Raw genomic sequence first — 21,221 nt, 5'->3', positions numbered from 1 at the left:
CTCAAAACTTCCTAATCCTAAAAACTCGGAAAAAGAAGCATTATTTGAAGGAAAAAGAAATTAAAAAAAAAAGTGTGATCTGCTAATTCACTAATTTTTGGACACCTTCATAAAAAAGTATATACATATTAGACTAGATTTCGTTGCAAGCATCTTTTGACTTAAAATTAAAAAGAAATGATAAAATTATTTCATTATCAATGATGTAATTAGCCAGTCAAAGCCTGATTTAAAAGTTCAGGGGTTGAAGGAACAACAATCCCCCAACAAAATTCGATTTTCAGCCAGAAAATATTTTATTTTTCACTAATGCACTGTAATAAAATTTTTATTCCTTAAATTTTAGTTTATAATATCAAATTACAAATTCATTTATTTTAATGTAATTCACTATTTTAGTATTCAATGTAATTCACTATTTTATTTTAAAATGCATTTTAAAATTTAGTGACTCTATTTTCGGGCGTTGTTGACGAAGGAGACGAACTTAGCGGGAGAACTTAATTTGCGCCTAGTTCAAAATAGTTTTGAATACGAAATCGGCTTACACTAAATATGAGGGAATAATTGAGAATTATATATTCATTTTTACATGAGCCAGTTTATAATTCCAATATTCTTAGAAGAGTGCATTTACAACCAGCGCATTTGTTGAACTAAAACATTTTTATTTATTTATTATTATTATTTTTGAAGATGATTTATTTTGGTGGGGCTATTTTGATAATTTTTATTACTTCTTTAGGATCATTTTTATTTTATATTCGAAAAAAAGTTTTAAAATAAATCGAATTTGATTTCAGTTTCAAAATAAATCAAAGTTTTTACTCGACATATCCTTAGATCTTGTTACTACAGCATTAACAAGTCTCCTTTCACAGGTTAAATTCCTCCAATTTTGGTACAAGAATTAAATTCCTCCCGTACCATTTTAAGAAGAATTCGAAAGTAATGTTAAAACTGATGACGTAAAGGATCTTTATGTCATAATAAGGGCCGCAGAAGAAAAAGATTTTTCTGAATATAATGAAGGAGTGTTAGAAGCAAAATAGAGAGCTCTGTTAATTTAAAAAAGTTTTTATATAACCATTTCATTTAGTCAACCAATTATCTTGACCCCTTTTTATTTCGTCAACTGCTGACAATATTAAATGTTACAAGTTGTTCAGCAGAAATCTAAGCAAGGTTAAACTTTAAAAAAAAGTAGACTTATAATAAAACTTAAAAAATCCGTCATTGTTTTAGAGTTTGTATTCTCACAGTAAGTGGGAAAAAAAGTAATAGAAAAAAAGCATGGTAAAAGAATATCGCAACGCAAAAATGATCTCAAATTTATTAAATATTATGAATTAATGGAATCTTGCGAATTTATTAAGCAATATTTTAAATAATTAATTGTTTATAATTTAATGAAATATTATTTTAAAATTAATTAATACACAAGGATTAGTTTGAAGTTTGTGGAGAGGATGGATCTTTTTATACATTTCGTATTTTTCAACACTTTTATTTCATTCTCTTATAATATACTCTATAACATGTTTTGACAAACGATCAATTAAAAAGAAGAAAAAAAGTTTTTAGCATTTCTGAAGAATATTCCTCAATACAGTAGGCAAATAAATGATAGGGAAATAAAGAAAACCCAAACAAAAGTACTCTACTGAGCTTATCAGGTATTTTATAAGCTAGCTAATTGGTTTACGAAATATCAATTAATATTTTCTAATTATAAACGAAACAATATTAAGACTAATTTTTAACTAAACTAATTACTTAGTTTTAGTCTTTACTTCAACACGTATTCGATGTTGAGGAGATTTCATCCCCCCCCCCTCTGGTAGCATTGTTTTCAATTAGATTTCGAAATTACCGACTAGTTCAAATACGTCTAATTCCAAATTTGATGTTTCTTGGTGCTCCTTTTATTTTCTGCTAAAAGTAGTTGCGTGATTATGCAGCAAGAAATAGTATCTGTTGTAGGGTGACGACACATCTACGTACGCCGCTTGCGTCACTCGTTGAAAATCCTTCAATGATTCTGCCTTTTCGAAACCGCCCTCATTCAGAAAAATATTCTTCCGCTAAGTAAAGAGTTCTTAACTTATTTCATGTTAAGAGTTTATTATATTGCTGTAACAATATTTTTGTGTTGGAAAATGTCTTTATCTATCACCCGTTTTCGATTATGAATAAAAATGCGCGATTTTTAAGGTAAGTGCAATTAGTTTCTGGGCGGATGTCTAAAACACCGGTTGTTGACATTCGCGGATGCAATTCGCTTGCTTGCTAAAACGCACTCTTGAATCCGTTGCACAATGGAGAATATTGCTTTGACAATTGAACTTATTTGTACTGCTCTCTGACTAGGGTAGGCCATAAACATCGGCCGGTCCCTAGCACTGAAAGCAGTATTTTGTTTTCGATTTCTTGAACTTCCCAAATTTGGAAGTATCGAACCCGTCTTAAATTATATTCCCTTTCATATGGAATTATACTTTTCGTCGGGTGAGTTAATGCAATTTTGTCATCAGGAAATGCCAACATATCATTATTTAATTGATTGATCTAGTGTGTTTGTACATTAATTTAATTGAATGTATTTATTTTTTAACGTAATTGTGTCTTATGTGATCGTAAAAATGTGATTTCTTGTTTAAATAATCCCCAAAGTAATAATGACCTGCATGTATGTTGCACTTCTGATCGATAGCATTACATCCGCTTTCTCAGGTCCGCGTTCCCTATGAAATTCCCTGCTGTTTCCCTATGAAATGTGTTTTTGATTTTATATTTGTACTAAAAGATATTTTCCGAATTTATATCATGATGCTTTGTGAAATTTATTAATGATTTAAAACATACAATAATTAACTTGAGTTTGGAAAATTTAAAAACATAATTTTAGATGTAATTTGACATGTTTTAACGTAAATTTATTTTCTGTTGATATAATCTTGTTAAAAGCTGTTTTTTTCCCCCTTTAACCTTATTTTCTATTCAAAATCTATGTTTTTCTTTCGTATTATTTTGTTTTTTTTCCCCTTAAAAATGCAAAAAGTTTAAAAAACAGTTTCCTGAAATAGTAGCTTTGAAGAAATCTATCAATATATAAACTTTACCTCTAACTACTGTTTATAAAGTTATGGTTGATTTGTTTATATTCAGGAAGAATTGCCAATTTTTGAACTATTCTGCGATACGAATTAAAGCAGATTACTTTGTAAAAGAGTGGTGCTTATGTTGAAATATTATTGTTATATGCATTTGTACCAATATATAATCATGAACCTAGTTTCTAAGATTTAAGTTACCTAAAATATTGTGAAGAACTACCAGAATTATTATTAGTAATAAAATATAATTTACATAGTTGTCTAACTAAAGTATTTTCTTTAATTTGCAGGTAAATCGACTTTAAACGAAAGGTAAACATTCTAAAGTTGTTCTAATATTGGATTAAAATACATTGTGATATTTCCTAGTCTTTCCAGTTTACATGACCAACTGTATGTGTGCTCTTCTCATTACCATTTTTTAAATAAGTGAAGTGTTTTTGTGCCACCCTATCATTTTGGATTATCAACATCGATGAGTGTAGCCACTCGAATCGCTAAAACAAACTTGCGTCTTGATTTAAGAGATGCAAACCATAAGCAAACAAACTTTGAAAAATCTGGATGTAGTGGTGGAGGAAGCCTCAGTCCTAATTTACAACCACCGTCACCACCATCATACCCAATTAACAAAGAACCCCTCACAGCCACCAAGATAGGAGAAAAGTATGTGCTTTTAAATAGAATAGATGGCAGTAATCTAAGACGCTGTATTCATATTCAGAGTCAACAAGAATATGTATGCAAAGTAAGTCTATAATTCTGTGTTCTTATTACTTTTAATGACTTTTAGTTTAGTTTGGGAAGATTTCCGAATCGTGATCTGTGGCAGAATAATCGCCAAGTCTTGGCAACTTCCGGGCAGCGGCCTGCGAGAAACTAAATAAAGCATCACAGAAACTCAAAATGTATAACTCGTAGCCCACACCGGGCAAACATCTACAGTTTTTTTTTTTTTTTTTCAAATTGTAAGTTTGAAATCTATTTGGCACCTTTGCGATTGTAGTTGGCGAGACAGATCACGATATAGAAATTTCCCCTGAACTACAATTTTTAAACATGTCTTAGTTAAAGAAATTTTTTGTACAATTTTTAAAAATTTTTTAAATTGTTAAAATTAGTATCTTTCCATTTGAAATTTTAATATCATTTCAGTGCTTTTAAATTTTTGTTAATTTTTTTGACTCGGAATCGTGATTTGTGTGTGTTTTAAATTGGTTATTCACAAGGCACAGATTCTGCGTTCCATTATTATTATATACTCCTATTAAATAGGTAGTTAAGATAAAAATATTTGTTTCACAGCTTAAACTTTTGTTGTAAGAAAATTATTTTTGCCTGAAAAATTTATCATGAAGCATTTGCGATAAATCAAAATAGCATTAATGTTCTGTTTAAAATGCTTTTATTTAAAAAAATTTAGATATAAGATTAACAATCGTTTTCGTATGTTGAAAGCACTCATTATTAATTGACGGTATGTCAATCTTGTTATTAACAATATTAAAAAATGTAAATAATTTTCAAAAAAAGAATTCAATATTAATTTAGTAGAATATTCAGGATTTTCCAAGGGAAGTACTTTGCCCACTCCTAGTTGTTCTCTTAATAAATAAAGTAATAAATTTTTAGTATCCATAAAAGTCAAACAGCTGTTCAAATCCATGTATAGTAATTAAATCTCCTGTAATGAGTCCTTAAATAAAGTTTAGTTTTATTTAGAGGTAATGCTAATTTTATTGATAAGCTTCATGAATTTCCAAGAGAAAACAAGATTTGGCTAAATGAGTTTATAAATATATTTACTGATATTATTTGTAAAATATAAGCATGTTTATTTAGAAATAATTTTAACTTTTCTTCTTAAAAGTTTAACTTGTGAATGGACAAAAATTATACACACGGTCATTGGAAAGTCGCTTAGCCAGGATTGGCAACACCTAGAAATTTTTTGTGGCGACTATATTTTTAATTGCAAACTAACATTATATTTTAATTTTTCTAATAAAAAATTGGTTTAAGAATAAAGCTCATATGATATTTTCTAACTATTCTCCCCCCTATTTTCAACAGTTGGAGTAGAAAAAGAATCCCCCCCCCCCTTATTTTTGCACTGATGTGCATTACTCAGATTTCTGTTACCATGTTTTATAATGATATATTGTCATGAAAAAAGGAATTTAAAAAATCGTGATGAATAGAAATTCATAGTAATAACTGCGGGACTGTGAAAATCGAAGGAAATTGAGAAAAATATGTTTTATTTACTGTGCATAAGCTGCAATTATATAGAATTCATAAAATTGATTTATACGGTTTAAAATTTAACATAAACTAATGAAATGAAATTCTAATATTTCAAAAAACATTTATTTAAATGCCATTTTTAATCAAGTGTATAGAATTTAAAGAATTTGTAGTATCATTTATTTATCCAAAAAAGAAAGAAAAGATAAATAGATGAAACTTTCCAAAAATTGCTGAGAAATAATGAATATCCAACTAATGTAAAGATTCGTCTTACCTATCTTTTGTCATTTATTTTTATAAAATTAGGTAAGGAAGAAAATTATTTTACTTATTTCAACTTGTATGAGATCAAAATTTTCCGAAATAATCATTTGTTCTGATAAATTAACAATTTAAAATTTTTTTTTTTATGTATTAAGATTTTAAAGATCAGGAGAGCAACAAAAATGAATATCAATGATGTGTATACATTAGAAATTAGAATAAAAATGTTATATTCAAGACCACTGATTATTATATTATTAACAAGACTAGTGACAATATATTAAATACACAAATGTTTTATTTTGGCCAAAGGTTAGATTAATTTATAAATCATATAATAAACATTAAAAAAAAATATCTATAGCAAAAACAGGCCTCATGGTGGTTTCAACAGAAAATTGGGAGAAAATAATACAAAAAAAGAAAGAAAAATAAATACTATATTCTTTTCCTTCACACTGTCACTCTTCAACAAACTACACTTAAATTAGCATTAAAACTCAAATAAGCTAATAAGTAACAACAAATTCCCCAAACATAAAAAGTATTTGCAGGAAAAAATAAGATGAAGTGCAGTGGGTTTTGACTGAATGTTGATCTTCTTAGTTATAAGGTAGAAAATAGGGTGCATAATAGATTGTGATCAACAAAAGTAAAAGTGCATTCTTTTTAAGTATGCAGCAGAATTTCCAAAAATAGCAGAGGTATTTTTCTTATAGGGATTAAGACTTATTTAGCTAGTGGCTGCCTACTAATGTTTGCAACATAAACATTTCGGGTTAAGATTTTAGGAGAAAACAAAGTGAAATGATAACAGCACAAATAAAGCGCATCTTAGTAATTATTCATAAAAATCGCATATCTATAATAAGAAAAATCTGAATTTTTATAACTACTAGGACTACATCGTAGAAACTGCCCAAAAAAAAAAATAAAAAATAACTTGGATTTTCGATAAAATCCTCAAAAACAAAGTGTGTCGAAAAGTGAAATTTAAATGTGCCATTTGAAACTCTCGTGTCTTAATATACTAAAGTATGAAATTTTCAAATTCATATGGAAAAGCTCAGCAATAACTTCATTTAAAAAAAATCAAAAATCATTTAGATTTACAATGAAATCTGCTTAAATGAAACATGTAAAAAAGAAATTAAATGCGGGACTTGAGTCTTAATACCGTAATAGATGTAATGGGATTTTAAAAACCTAGTAAAAATTTGCTAGTTATAAACGCTTAAAAAACGATTGCCGCGTCACTTGAATTTATGATGAAATCGGTAACAATAAAGCGAGTCAAAAAGCGATTACTTAATTTAGTAAAACTGCGCCCCCTGCTCGCTAACGCTCGCCAACCCCCGAAAATTACTACGCAATCTTATATGGTTTGCTTCGCAAACAAAGCTCGCTTCGCTCGCTACTAACTTAGGTACATTGCAAATGCACAAAATTCTAAGAATTCAAAACAATCATTCAAATCCATATAAAAACTTTTTTTAAAAAAAAAAATTACATCTTTTTAGTAAATACTAAGTCACTAAAATAAATTTGAATTCAAATAAATGACATGTAATTCGTTAAACCTATTAGAAATGTGCTATAGTATAATTCGTGATATAAATCAAAAATAGTCAAATAAATTCGTAATATATAAATTCAAGAAAAAAAGCGCTTTCGACAAAATACTAAAATAGAGATCTATCGACAAAGACTACTCACTTCTGCCTAGCTTAAGAGTATGAGATTGTCGCAGCTGATGCTCTCTGGTTATTTCCGTTTTTAAAAGCGCTATATGTTGACCCACCTCAGCTAGATTTGGCATGTGACATTTTTAGCGGCAATCAATGGTCGATTCGCCGTGTAAGAGAAATAGTAACGTAAATAAAAACAAAGCAAACGTTGCCACTGACGGAAAAGAAATACAGCCAAAATTTGGGAGCCACGTAAGAGAATTATATATATTAGATATTAAAAATATTGAGATTTTTAAAACCATGCCGAATTTCGAAACAATAATCTTTGAAAAAGCGATCGAAAAATAACGTAGAATTACAATAGAATCTACGCAAATAAAGTGTGTCAGAAAATGATAACTTAATGTGCGGTTTAAAATTTTGGAAATTTTTTTTCCAAAAATAAATTAATTTTTCATTGTGTTCTAAAGCTTTTGCATGTCGTGCACCCCTATTTTAGAGAATTAAGTTTTGACAATATTTTCTCGATTGAGTGATATTGGGGGAAATCATTCATTGTTGATATTGAGTGATTTATATGAGAATAGCCTCATTTTGATATTAAGTGATAGCATTAAAAGAACTAGTGGTTTGAATAATTTCCTTGATACGTTTGCTATCCATTGATTCATTGTTAATGGGAAAATGTTTGTTGTAAAACCTATTTTACAAGTGATTTTCTTGGAGTTAAAAAAAAAAAATACAAAATTTTGGTAAATATTGGAATAAAAGGTTCAGTTTGGATGTTTTAATCCTGGAATAGCAAACTGGAGAGTAAGGGTCATATGGAAGGAAGGGCCGCAGTAATAGAGGTTATAATGTAGAGCATTGACTGTATTAATTTTTAATACGTTAGAGATATATTAAGAAATAAATTTTTTTAAAAAAATGCTATTTCTTCAAAGAAATCATTAAATAAAAAACAAAATTATAAATTTAAGAATGTTATAAACACGTTTGCTTATTATATTTATATCTACTTAGTCTGTTTTGAATGGAAAATATTGCTCTCAATTTAAATTTACCTATAGTTTAATTTAGTTTTCATTTTTCTATTATTAATTTTAAAATTCTTTATTTGGAGGAATATTTTTACTCTAAATAGTTTGCATAATATATTTCAGAGTTGTAACGAGTTTTTTTTTCACTTTTGGTTCCTTAAGTAATATTTCTTATTAATATATTCATTTTTATTATTTAATAGTATTTTTTTGCATACAGTACTCATAAGGAGTAAAAAAAAAGACAAAATTTTGTAACGGCAAATTTTTTAAAAAAAATGCTCCCTAAGTAAATTTTAAATTCTTATAAAGCAAATGGTGTAGTTAAGAAAAAAATCTTAAAATTATAAACAAATAATTATGTTTTCCCAATTAATTGACGTTGCTGTCCCTTTTTGTTATTACTATCCCCATAAACTAAAACGCATTTTAAAACAAACTGAAATTCTGCTTCATTATCAATATTAAGTTAATTATGAGATGAATTTTTCCTACTTGTCTTAAGCAAAAGTTTTGAGAACTATTTTGAATTTTTCCTCCCATTATTTCGTGTTGGCAGTTACGAAATTGGTTTTTACATGTTTCTTTATTACAAAATTTGTTCAAGCTATTGAAGGCATCTGTCACATGTTTCTATCAACTTACGTACTAATGACAATGATCCTTATTTTCTCCTTCTCTATCGTCAACGTCTATTTTATCCCTAAGTTTCAACCACAGAACATTCTATCATTATTTTTTTAAAACAAATGTACTTTATTAAAAATGAAAATTTTTCACTTATGTAGTAGATTAAATTTTAATCATTAATATACTTCACGTTTTTTGGTAAAACTTCATAATTAGCATAAGGTATTTTATAATTCTTTTTCCAAAACTAATTTCAATAAAGTTTGAAAAAATAGCCTAATTAAACATTAACACTTCGAAGGGCATAGGTTCTCATTCAAGGTGTGTCAAAGATTTATATCAATTGTTTTTTCGAATTTTTTAATAGAGGGTTTTCTTATGCTCTAAGATTATTTTCTTTTCCTAAAATATGTTAGAAACAAATAGTGTAATTCCAGGTTTTGTTTCAAAATTAACGGCATGGTTATGTTATACACAGTAAAAGAAATAATTAAAAATTAGTTTTTCTTCTGAGAAGGTTAAAAATCTGTTTTAATTTTTTTTAAGGCGTGCGAAACTGATTAAAATTATATTTTGCAACTAATCAATAAAAATTGCTTTTTAAGACGAATTGTTATGAAAAATGATCCAAAATTTTCTTTTTTTTTATATTTATTTTTTATTTTTGAAGTCTCTTAAAAAATTTTACACCTCTTAATTATGAATTATCAATTTTTAGCATTTGTTTGTGAGTTAAATTTCATGCACTCGAGCACAATGTATAATATGCTAATTATCTTATAGCAATATCTTATAAATTGTGTAAAATTTTAATGCATAATTTCACGTTTTGATCATTTTTGAATGTTAACACTGTAGGGTTTGTCTGTACTTGAACATTTAAAAATACCATTAAATGTACATACAAATAAATAACTTAAAAATTTTCTTAAAGTAATTTGTTAACTGTGAATTGTAGGAGGAATATTCGTTAATCATAATAATCTTCTATTGACTAATCCTGATTCACTACACTAATTTCAGTGTAGCCAAGAAAAGGTTAAATAAACATTTGTGAAAATATAGTCATCCTTTGAAATGATAATAATCTTTCTGATTACTTTTCTCCTGTGTTGTAATTCAGCTGTTTCCCCCTCCATCAAATAATTGATTTCCTTTCCTACTGGCTAGAAGGAAAACAATCTTCCTTCTTTTTATGTCGACTCTTCAAAATCCTCAAAAAGTTGTGAAACATGCCAAATTAACGAGGAAGCCAGTAAACGTCGCCAAAATTAAATACGTGAACCCTCCCCCCCCCCGAATACCTTAAAAAATGCAAATCCTTTTCTCAAGTCAGTCTTAGTATATATTAGTTTTTCTTTACACTTTTATAGTTTCACTACAATTCGCAATTAAGATTTTCTGGAAGATTCCAATCTGTGTGTTTTCTAAAGCGTTGGATAACTAATAAGTTCAGTTAAATAATTCGTAACAAAAATTCAAACATGAATGAAGCGAATTTTTTTATTTTTTAAGAGAATTTATTTTATTGATTATTTTTTTCTTCTTCTTTTTGAAACTTTTTCGCAGTAGAAACAAATGTATATTTTTCTAACAATTTATAAGCAAATAAAAAAAGGCATTTGGTTAGTATCAAAACGTATTACGGATTCTTTTAGATGTAAAAGCAAAAAAAAAAAAAGAACACTTTGTAATAAACATAATTTCAGAAATTTTGAATTCTTATTCAAGTTTTTAGTTGTTTAAAATAGATACCAAATTATAAAATTATTCTAAACTGTATAAAGGTAAAAGTCCAATTTGGACCCAGTTTAATATTTTTGATAAGCAATATTTTTTATGTACTAATACTGAAATTCTTTTATGCATGAAAATTTTACCTTATATATGAAGTCTTGATGGAAGTGGTATTAAATTACTTGGAACAAAGAAAAACATAGTTAATTTATTAAGATTCTCTGTTGAATCACAATTTTATTTTGATTCATAGTGTGAAGAATAATAAACTGATCTTACCTGTATAGTATCTACTTTTTAAATATGGAGAGTTCCTAATATCCATTCTCCAACTGCAGAGGTCAATAAAAATAATCTTATTTTGTATTTTTAAATAAGTAAAAATAAAAAAAAAAAGAGAAGAAAAGAAAGACCATATTTACTAGAACAGCGAACAATTTTAGAATTATTTCGTGCTGCCATCTTTAATTTATTTTGAAAATAATCAAAATAATCGTTTGACATTTTAAGTTATATGATTTGGTAAAAAATTTAAAATATTGTTTTCTTTTTAAATGTTTATTACAACGGATTTTTTTTTAACCGAGCGAAACATTTTGAGAATTTTTAATTTTATCTTTTAATTTAATTTAATGTAAAATTTATAAGCTTTTCTTTTGTACTTCACAGGTTGTGCCAAATGACAGGTATCGTGATGTTCTTCGTGGTCATTTTAGATTAGATTCTCATCCCAATATCAATACTGTTGAAGAAGTACTGGTGGGAAAATCCTGTACATATATTGTGTTCCTTAAATGTTTCGGGGATCTTCATTCCTATGTTCGAAACAAAAGAAACCTCCGAGAAAGTGAAGCCCTTTCTCTCTTCAAGCAGGTAGCATCTGCTGTGGCTGCTTGTCATTCAGCTGGAATTGTTTTGAGGGACCTTAAACTCAGGAAATTCGTTTTTAAAGATCAAGAAAAGTAAGTTGTCGTGTTTTTTATTAATTATTGTATCCGACATAAAACCAAAAAATTTACGACGTTTGTCATACGTTTTGATATTACTCCATTTTGGAAAATAAAAGTTAATTTTAATCATTCTAAAATTTAATTATGCTAAAATTTGTTTAATTGTTGTACATATAACCATTTTCAACGTTTAAAGCAGATATTTTTATTTAGCATAGCAACTTTTTAAAAACAAATAGCCATATTCAGCTGTAAGATCGTAAATTCATATGTCGAACATGAAACTAAATTTGAAATTATTAATGATAAAACAATATTATTCCTCTTTTAAATATATAAAGTAAGTAAAAATAGATCAGATATTCAGAATTTTCTTCGTTTACTTTATTTCGAAAATCGAGGTTCGCCCAAGAAGGTCGATTATTTAAGGTTCCGTAGCCAAAAAAATTGGGAACAGCTGATTTAATTTATGGTTTTGGAGATGGAAACAACTAAAAATCGTCTGCATCCAAGTGCGGCTAGTCATGGGATAAACTCATCATTTTAAGGGTGGTGCCAATTGATTTCTTTCCCCAACTTCTGTGCGTATGGCTGACTCATCCTCTCAACCAAGATTTCCAATGTTTATGGAGAAGAGGATACAGAGAGGTTTTGTTCTCTGTATAAGAACATGGTCTAAAAATATGAATTAGATTTTTCTGCTGAAATTTCTGCTTTATTTTCGCATCCTCTTTTGGTTTAACTCATCTGCAAATTTATCTTTCCCTTTCTCGTATCCAAATATTATAACAAAAATAAATAAAAAACAAATTAAATGATTATTAAAAATAATAAAATGACCATCATAAATGAACATAGTAGATTTTCTTTTGCAGTTACTTGCTAGTATGCATTTCAGTAATCGATTGAATGCTCTTAAATTTAGAAGATATTTCACAATGAGTTAGGATATTAATTTTAAAATTTATCGCAACAGAATTTATTAATGCAATTTAATATATACGATACGATTAAAATATTTATTCTCCTGTCTATTTTTTAATATATTTATCTTGGAAGACTAATCATTTGACTCAATTTTTTAAAAGAATGTTTTCTTTTCTTTTGTCTTTACGTCGGCAATTCAATCTGATAAAGTTAGTTTAAAAGTCAAAAAAAAATTAAAAAAAAAAAAAAAAAAAACTTGAATATTGAATTCATACCATAGGGATGCTGAAAATCGAGATCAAAAATGTTATGTGCACACAAACACTTTAAATAATTGAAATTTCAGCAAGAATAAAATGCATGTAGGAAGCTTTTTCCTGACAGAATGTTATCAACGTTTTAATAAAGATCGATGCGAAATTTTACTTATTGTGTGAATATAAATCCCTGTGTGATTTTTGAATCGTGCTAATACGATATTTAATTTTAAAATCTCGGAATACGGAGCGAGACTTTTTTATTTTGAATCGTAAATGCGATCTTAAATCGCATAAATACGAATCGCGATGTGTGATTTTAAATCTGGGAATGTGTTAAATTTTGTTTAACAGATTGTAATTTTAAATTGCATAAAACCTTTTTTTTTTAAAGTTATATTTAAAAAATTACCGCGGCGTTCATCTATATTATACATAAACATAAAACATTCCCAGTGTGCGTCATTTTTTAAATTCCCATGTTATTTTGCTTAGAGATTTCAAATTCAACCCTTTATGTTCTTCAGCTTAGTTAGAAACCTGCTCAGCTAGTTTTTTTTTCATCCCCCTTTTTCAATGAAGCAGTGGGGAAAGAAAAAAATCTTAATACTGACATTTTTGCTCGCTCAAGTGAGTTTTTGAACTCGTTAAGTACAAAGATATGGCCTTCATTTGAACTTTTTTTTTGCTGATTTTCTTCTGTCCATGATTGTTTCCTATTCTTTCTCCAGTCGGATTTCTCGCGTTGAACGTCCTCAAGTAGGCAATAAGAACCGGATGAAAGACCGACCTTCCTTTGGCGCTCTTTCTTTATCTCGTTTTCCTTTGAAGCCAAGAGGAATTCCATTTCATGAAAAACTTCTTAATTTTACTTTACATTTATAACTGTGGTGGTTAATTCAATACTTGTTTAATTTTTACATGGATCATTTGTCAAATTGTCATGATTCCTGTTTGTGGTTCAGTTAAAAAAAAATCATTAAAAGTTAATTTTGTTAATGTTCCGTATGAAGTAAAATTATTTTATGAAATTATTGCTTACAAAATGTAAACAATTCATTATTTACAAATAAAATATTAATAATTCAGTTCAGAGAACTTTAAAAGTTAATTTCTTTTATCTTCTTTTTCTCACACACGAATTTTATGCATCTATTTGTGTAAAATGCTTTTAAAATTTTGCTTAGTTACAATTAAAGTTAGTTTCTGAGGAAATTCAATTTTTGTAATAAGGGTTTCGTATTAGAAAAGGAACAATATATTGGAATGGTTCTTTAACAAAGCGACAACCAGGGTATCTGCGCACCTGGAAAGTCATGGATTTATTTCCGTATTGAACAAAATTTGTCATGAAATGTCACGATTTTAACTGTTTAAAAAAAGTAAAAAAAACTTGGAAAGTCATGGGTTTAGGTCGCCAAGAAATCTAGGTTTTTAAATGGAATTTGTGTATCTCTCCTAATTTTTAAAATGGAATTTGTGAATCCCTCTTAATTTCACAGTGTTCCAAATATCTAAATTTGTTGTAGAATACCCACTCATAGGCATATTCAAGTAAAAAAAAAAATGTTTTTATCCTGTTCTTTAAAAATTATGGTGTTCTTTCAAAAAATTAAAGAAAGAACATCATTTCTAGAGGGAATTATCTTTTAAACAGTGATTTCAGAATTTTTTTTTCTATTTTTTTATTTTATCAATTTAAAATTCTAGTTTAGGCTTTTTATATTACACTTTAAAGAAGAAATAAAACAGCTTTAAATAACTACATATATCTCACAGTATTTAGTTATTTGCTTTTGTATTTTTTCAGCTATTTTATTGCTTCAACTCTTTCTTTACCGTTTTTTAAGTTTAAAATCAATAAATAAGAGAAGGCAGAGTTTTGGTTTTTACATATCATTTCAATAGATGTGAAATTATTCATGGATTTGATGTAAGCTATTAAGTCATGGATTTGAAATAAGAGATTAAAATTAATCTAAAATGTGACTTAAATAATAAACTTGTTTAAATGATTTTTTTTTTTAAAATTTTATATTTGAAATGCGAGGAATTGCTTCTAATATTTTTCTTAAAACTGCTTGAATTTTAAAATTTTAGATAGTATTTTGAAAACTGTCCCATTTTAATCGCTCTTTACTTTTCATCCTTTCTGGTGGGTCACACATTAAGGGCGATCAACTTGTCCCCAATGCGTTTCACTAGGCTGTTTGTCCGAAATTTGAAATTCGATAATTCTCTCAATTTCATTTGATTGCGCTACGGCGTTAGTTGGAACTGCCTGCCCCGCAGCTAATCAGGAAGCAATTTTCAGTGTTGAAATCATACTTTTTGATAGTTCCTGCTTGATTTGAAGTGTTTTTTAGTCTGAAAAGGAGTCAACCGATAAATAATAACTAGTAGCTACTTTTAAATTTAATTATGTGGATTGAAAGATATGGCAGCCAGAATTCCGAGTTTAAAAACAAAAGATGAATAATAAAAAATAAAAACGTTATTTAATTAAATCTTCGGCCGTTATTTTCTGCGCTGATTTGATCTAAATGTTAAAATAAATTCCCTTACCATTTTAGTTGGAAATAGTTCTAGTTGCTAACTTTGAAAACCTATGGAAAATAAATTTTATCGTTTTTCGGAATTCTGGCATGGTTATAATATATAAGGCAGATGTGGATCTTTAGTCTCGAAAATATTAAATTTTGCATTGACTACATAGAAGTGTTCCACAACGTGAGGTTAAACTAGATCGATTGACCATCACTAATTATTTGCATCTTTTAGTTGATATTGGGAATGAATAGATTAAAGTTACTTTCAAGTGACGTTAGCTTAGACATCTCTATTACTTACACTTTATGATTAACAGGGCTGTAAATTTTACAGGGAAGTATGTATTTCTTGTAATGCATACTGAACTTGGTTGTAAATGGCTAAATGCCAATGGAGAAAAAAAATTTAGATTGTTGTAAGAAGGGAAGAGTATTGCGTAAGTTTCATGTGGCGTTTCCTGAAATGCATTATCTGATTGCTGCAGTTGGATGGGTGTTCTGAGTATTGCAACATAACTGAATTTCGCAATCTCTTCCCTCTCTCTCTTGATACTATGTAATGGGACAGGAAGAGCCGCATCGCTCTGGATTTGAAAAAGAGATAAAATTACTCTTTATCTTTTGGAAGAGATACCATTTTTTTTTATTTATTTTTTCATTGAGATTTTAATATAATTAATTATTAAGTAACACTTAGAACTTGTTGAAAACTTGAAACTCTTGACTAAAACTAATATATATATATCCTTTTATTTGAATTCTGGACCACAATTTTTTTTTGTGAAGGTTTATCTTTTCCAAAATTGCGTTAAAATCAAATTCTGATTAATTTAAGAACTTCTTAGTAACAATACAACACAACCAATTTAAGAATTTCAACCTTGTTTTTTTTCTTCTTTGGTATTTCATGGTTGTTTCATTATTGTAAAGAACTCTAGATATATACTTTTTATCAGTTTCAATGTTAACCAATCATTTCACAATAAGTGGGTCAATTATGTGTGTAATATATATATATATATATCTCATAATAAATAAATACATGAGGGACCAAAAGAAAAAATTAAGAAAAACAATAAGTTTTATTTACTGTGCATAACCTGTAAGTAAATAGAACTTGTACAATAAGTTCAAAAGTCGAGGAAACATGGAAAAACTTACAGAACAATAAAAAAAGGGGAAAAGAAGGATTTTTTTTTCTTTTTTCATTGTTCTGCAATTTTTTCTCTACTTTTAAACTTATATATATATATATATCTTTTAAGTTTAAAAAGCAGTTAGCAGATCTTTCTTTACAAAATTAACGTTGATCTATTAGTGAAATACTGTTCTTCTTTTTTTTTTAAATGTCAATTATAAGATAGATTTCCTTTCAGACATTGAATGTTTAAATGTCTCATAAGATGTTAACAGTGGTATATATTATTTCTAGGACTCAGTTAAAGTTAGAAACCCTAGATGATGCTGTACTGCTGGATGAGGATGATGACTGGCTTAATGATAAACATGGCTGCCCTGCTTACGTCAGCCCTGAAATTTTAAGTCCTACAAGTAATTATTCTGGCAAAGCTGCTGATTGCTGGAGCCTTGGTGTTATGCTTTACACAATGCTGGTAGGTCGTTACCCCTTTCATGACACAGAACCCAGTGGCCTTTTTAGCAAAATACGAAGAGGTTGCTACATTGTGCCAGAACATTTATCTTCTAAAGCCAAATGCCTCATCAGAAGCTTGCTTAGAATGGATCCATCTGAGAGGCTAACAGCCGAAGAGGTACTAGACCACCCCTGGTTCAAATCAGCAAAATTCACCGATGAATTGTCTCTTTGTCCATCTGACCAAATGGTACCAGATTTCGAACACATGGTCAGTGCTCCTTTTGTATGACACCTCGGACATCTCTGACAATTAGGGCAGCTACTAGTTTTAGTTTTATTGTTCTATCCTCAAGGAGAAATAGCAGGAAGAAAAAAAAAAATTTGTGTAAAATATGACTCTCTAGTTAGCTCCTAAGCTAGCAGTAATTTTTCTTGCATATTTATTCAATGTGTGCCTCTAAGTCTCTATGCAAGCATTTTTTTTTTCTCTGTGTACCTCTGCTATAAATGAATGAGAAATCTCCTTGTGGGACAAGCCAGTTTGATATGACAGCATTTTTGTAACACTGCCAATTGTTCCCAAAAAAGTTATATTTTGTTACAGTTTTTGTTTATTAAGTTTTGAAAATTTGTGTTTTTAGTAATAATTAATTACCAAGCAATTCACTGTTCTATTTTTATAAGTAAAATGTAATAGTAGTAATAGTTAGAAGAGTGCACTTACTGCTCGGTACCTATCTTTCAATATATTTGGATTAGTTTTTTTTTAATTATCTTTCTGGTATGTATAAGGTAGTTGTAAAATGGTGTTTTAGGAAATAGTTCACTTTTCTATGTACCATTGTAGATGGTTCCTCACTCAAATAATATGATTAAATTAAATTTTCATTCTTTGTTCAAATCTTTTTAAAAATCATGTAATATTTTATAAATGTATTTAAAGATATTGAAATAGGACATTAAAAGAAAGAGTGACTTTTTTTTTTTAAAAGTTGATCTATCATGAATTTTTTTTTTATCAGATAAAAGAATTAGTTCTTTCCGTTTAAAAACAGAACTACAGTAGATCAGCAAAGATATAGTAATTAAGACTTTTAACGTTAACTGTTTTGAAATTTTCTTTGTGTTCAATTGTTTATATCAGTGACAGTTTTACTGAACTCTTTCCAGCTTTGTTTATTCAGACCTTTATGGAAATAAGTTATTACATTTTGAATGTAAATAGAATTATTAAAATTGCTCTGGCAAGAGCTCACTTCTATTAAGAATCTTAAAATTTTTGATGCAGCAGATTTGTTTTTTTTAAAAAATTTTTTATTGTCATTTAATGGCCATTCAGTTTACTAGAGTTTCACGTGTATTTTTCATTCTGTATTTCTATTAAAATATGGCATAAATCAGTGCAATAAATTGAAAAAAAGATTTTAAATGTAGTTGTAACTGTAAATTGTGTTCATATTTGATTGAGTGTAACTGTGCAATCTGTAAGAAAATTTCTGCATTTGGTGGAAAGTTACATAAATGTCTTGTGGTGCGGAAGTCGTTTCAAGTTGTCAGTAAATAGTTTTCTCAGTTCTTTAGTCAATATTTCGCCTTTAAAATTCAAAAGAAAAAATGTGTTTGAAGTAATTGATTTTTTTCAGACTAGAACATGAGATGTTTTTTTGTGAATTGTTGCATCAAGCAATAACTTCTTTAATCGAAATTTATTTTTTTACCCAACTTGAGATAACTAATTTCATATATATATTTTGTTTCAAAATACAAATCAGTAATTTCTTTTACCTAAAATTTGAGCCCAAGAAATGTTTTTAGGTTTCTAGAAATTTAAATATGTCTAGAGTGTTACATACAGTAGTTCATAGCTGCCAACTCTACTGGATTTTTCCAGTTTCTCCTTTTTTTTGTACATATAGAAAATTCACTAAAACTGAGTAAGTTTTATAAAAAATCCTTATTGAAAAAGAAGTTTTGCATAGATTATTACTTGCTTGAATTTTAAAATAAGTATTATATATAATAAGGCTAGCCTCATTTATAAAAATCAGTTTAAAACTGTTTTTGTCCTAAAATGTTCAGTTTATTTTTATTCAGAACTCCCTTTTTAAATTAATTAAAAAAATCTTTTGATGAATTAAAAGCCTATTAATATTCGCAATTATGGGTATACATATTTCAAGTCTGTTTAATGTCAATCATAATTGGAAAATATTGCAGTTTTTCTATTTTGATGGCTACGAAGTTCCCTATGTGTAAAATATTTAGCACATGGTGTAACAATTATCGTGAAATTAATATTTCGTAAAATCTACTGGATTTTTTTTTCCTATCCATGTTGGCAGCTATGCAGTAAACTTTAAAGTACATTATTAGTTAGTATTTTTGTTTTTAATTTGAGCAGTTGAATCTTAATATATTATTAAAATAGTTAAGCTTCTTAATAAATACTAATTATAATTTTCTGTTCAAAAGTAAATTTGGTCTTATATGGGTAATACACATTGTCTTTATACGAAAGTTGAATCGCTGTACGTGCATTATAGTAAAACCCTTTAGCAAAATTTGGTATGTGTTCTGCATGTCATTCTATTTATCTGTATACAACTAGACTCTTGTAATAAGTTCAGCATTAATTAGATGGCTGGCATATCTCTTAACATTGTAATACAAATCATTGAAATGTATGTTAAAAAGAGTACTTAGAATAAAATCATTTCCTTTATGTCAATCAAATCTTTTAATCCTGATTAAAGTTTTCTTCAAAATTAAATGTACTATATATTTTATGTATAATTTATAAGTAAGAATTGTATGTGGATTAGGCTTGTATATTTATTGTAAAAACTTATGCACTGCATTTTCATTACTTCTGCCAAACATCTTATGATAAAACCTACTGTAAAATTCAAATCTAAATACTGTGTGTCAAGTATTTGTTCCATGTGGATGAAAATCATGTCAGTTCATTACCATTGTGCATATTTTTTTTTCACCTAGACATTCAATAAATTTTTCAGTGACATGAGCAAAATTTGTCTTTCTTTCGAAGTAATGCGACACCCCCAGTAGCAGAAACCCACCTTTGTCAATAAAATTTTAATTTAACCATTTAAGTGGAACAAGTTTATAATCACTCATGTTTGTGAAAAATTGCAACACCATGAAATAATTATGCAAATTGAACTTAGCTTACATGAGATGTAAAGTAGTGTCAGATGTGGTTCCATCTAAAAGTCCTCCACAAAGGCAAATTTCTTCCAATACTTGATCTAGGAGTTACAGTATCTTCTGGATTGGGTTCAAGGCCACGGAGTTGAATTATAGTAGTCATAAACCCAAAATTGGGTCGCCTGTTCAACAACGTTTATGAAATAAAATAGTTAAACTATAAATATTGATTTAAAAAATCTTTAGATAAGGATTTATATACATATTTTTTTCATCACTAAACGTAAGTGCTTATATTATTTTGAATTTCTCTTTTTGACTTATATGATAATGCATGCTGTATCGAAACTTTACTCGAAGCCTAAAAAATGACGCAAGTAAAATCTTCGTTATTTTGTCTAGTCTCTAGTGCAAGTTGTGGAGCCATAGATCCTCCCCATTCTTCGATGTAATTTCAGGTACTGTATTTTAGCAGGATTATGCCTGTGCACATGTTTCTAAGACGACACAAATGTTTTTCAATACACCCCAGGTTTCGCTTCTTCTGTGGCCTGCCTATTCTCCGGATATGTCGCAGATTGAGCAAGTTTAGGATTTTATCTGTAGGTGACTTGCATGTATAGCTGGCGAGGCATGGAATTTACTCATTTCTGCAAAGGACACTACAAAACTGATTGTCAGCTCCTGCAACCCTGAGATATGAAATGCAGGCTAGAAAATAGAAGGGCTAAAGAAAGGAGAAAGGCTGGTTCATTAATTCCTCTCTTAGAATTGAAGGTACGATTTCCCTCCTCATGACGTCACGCCACACACAGATCTCGGAGATCGCAAGCAAAGATATTATTAAAACTATGCATCATTCTCTCTCTAAAAATAGACTTTTTCTTGATATTAGCTTTCAAACAACACATTATTCCCGTTCAAAAAAATTTTCATGAACATAATTTAAATAAAAAATACCATTTTAAATTAATACAAATATTTAACTAGTTATCGTGAGTGACACTATAAATACTTTATTTTAAAATTTTCAATTTTAACTTTT

At 28.3% G+C, this 21,221-nt stretch overlaps 1 protein-coding gene across 2 annotated transcripts; it reads left to right on the top strand.

Moving 5' to 3' along the window:
- The first annotated feature begins 2,020 nt into the window (after positions 1 to 2,020).
- trbl (tribbles pseudokinase 2) lies at positions 2,021 to 20,039 on the top strand. Of its 2 annotated transcripts, none has more exons than XM_016072843.5 (4): positions 2,021 to 2,214; positions 3,407 to 3,864; positions 11,398 to 11,690; positions 16,844 to 20,039. In XM_016072843.5, exons 2-4 carry the CDS (start codon positions 3,592 to 3,594, stop codon positions 17,295 to 17,297), a joined length of 1,020 nt encoding a protein of 339 aa, XP_015928329.1. In that variant the 5' UTR covers positions 2,021 to 2,214; positions 3,407 to 3,591; the 3' UTR covers positions 17,298 to 20,039. The 2 variants fall into 2 exon arrangements, with proteins under 2 accessions (XP_015928329.1, XP_015928328.1); XM_016072842.4 differs by having other exon boundaries at positions 2,055 to 2,508.
- Positions 20,040 to 21,221: the final 1,182 nt, after the last annotated feature.

The sequence above is a fragment of the Parasteatoda tepidariorum genome, chromosome 4 (genome assembly GCF_982258835.1).
Source record: "Parasteatoda tepidariorum strain Cologne lab strain chromosome 4, Ptep-v5.0, whole genome shotgun sequence".
In the NCBI taxonomy this organism is placed as follows: domain Eukaryota; kingdom Metazoa; phylum Arthropoda; class Arachnida; order Araneae; family Theridiidae; genus Parasteatoda; species Parasteatoda tepidariorum.
Note: the sequence above shows the minus strand (reverse complement) of the source record. Positions and strands in the feature narration are given on the sequence as shown.

Coding starts and splice junctions, on each gene's coding strand:
- trbl (XM_016072843.5), top strand. CDS start 3,592: ATGAGTGTAGCCACTCGAATCGCTAAAACAAACTTGCGTCTTGATTTA. Junction 3,865..11,397: donor AACAAGAATATGTATGCAAA/GTAAGTCTATAA, acceptor TGTACTTCACAG/GTTGTGCCAAATGACAGGTA. Junction 11,691..16,843: donor GTTTTTAAAGATCAAGAAAA/GTAAGTTGTCGT, acceptor TATTATTTCTAG/GACTCAGTTAAAGTTAGAAA.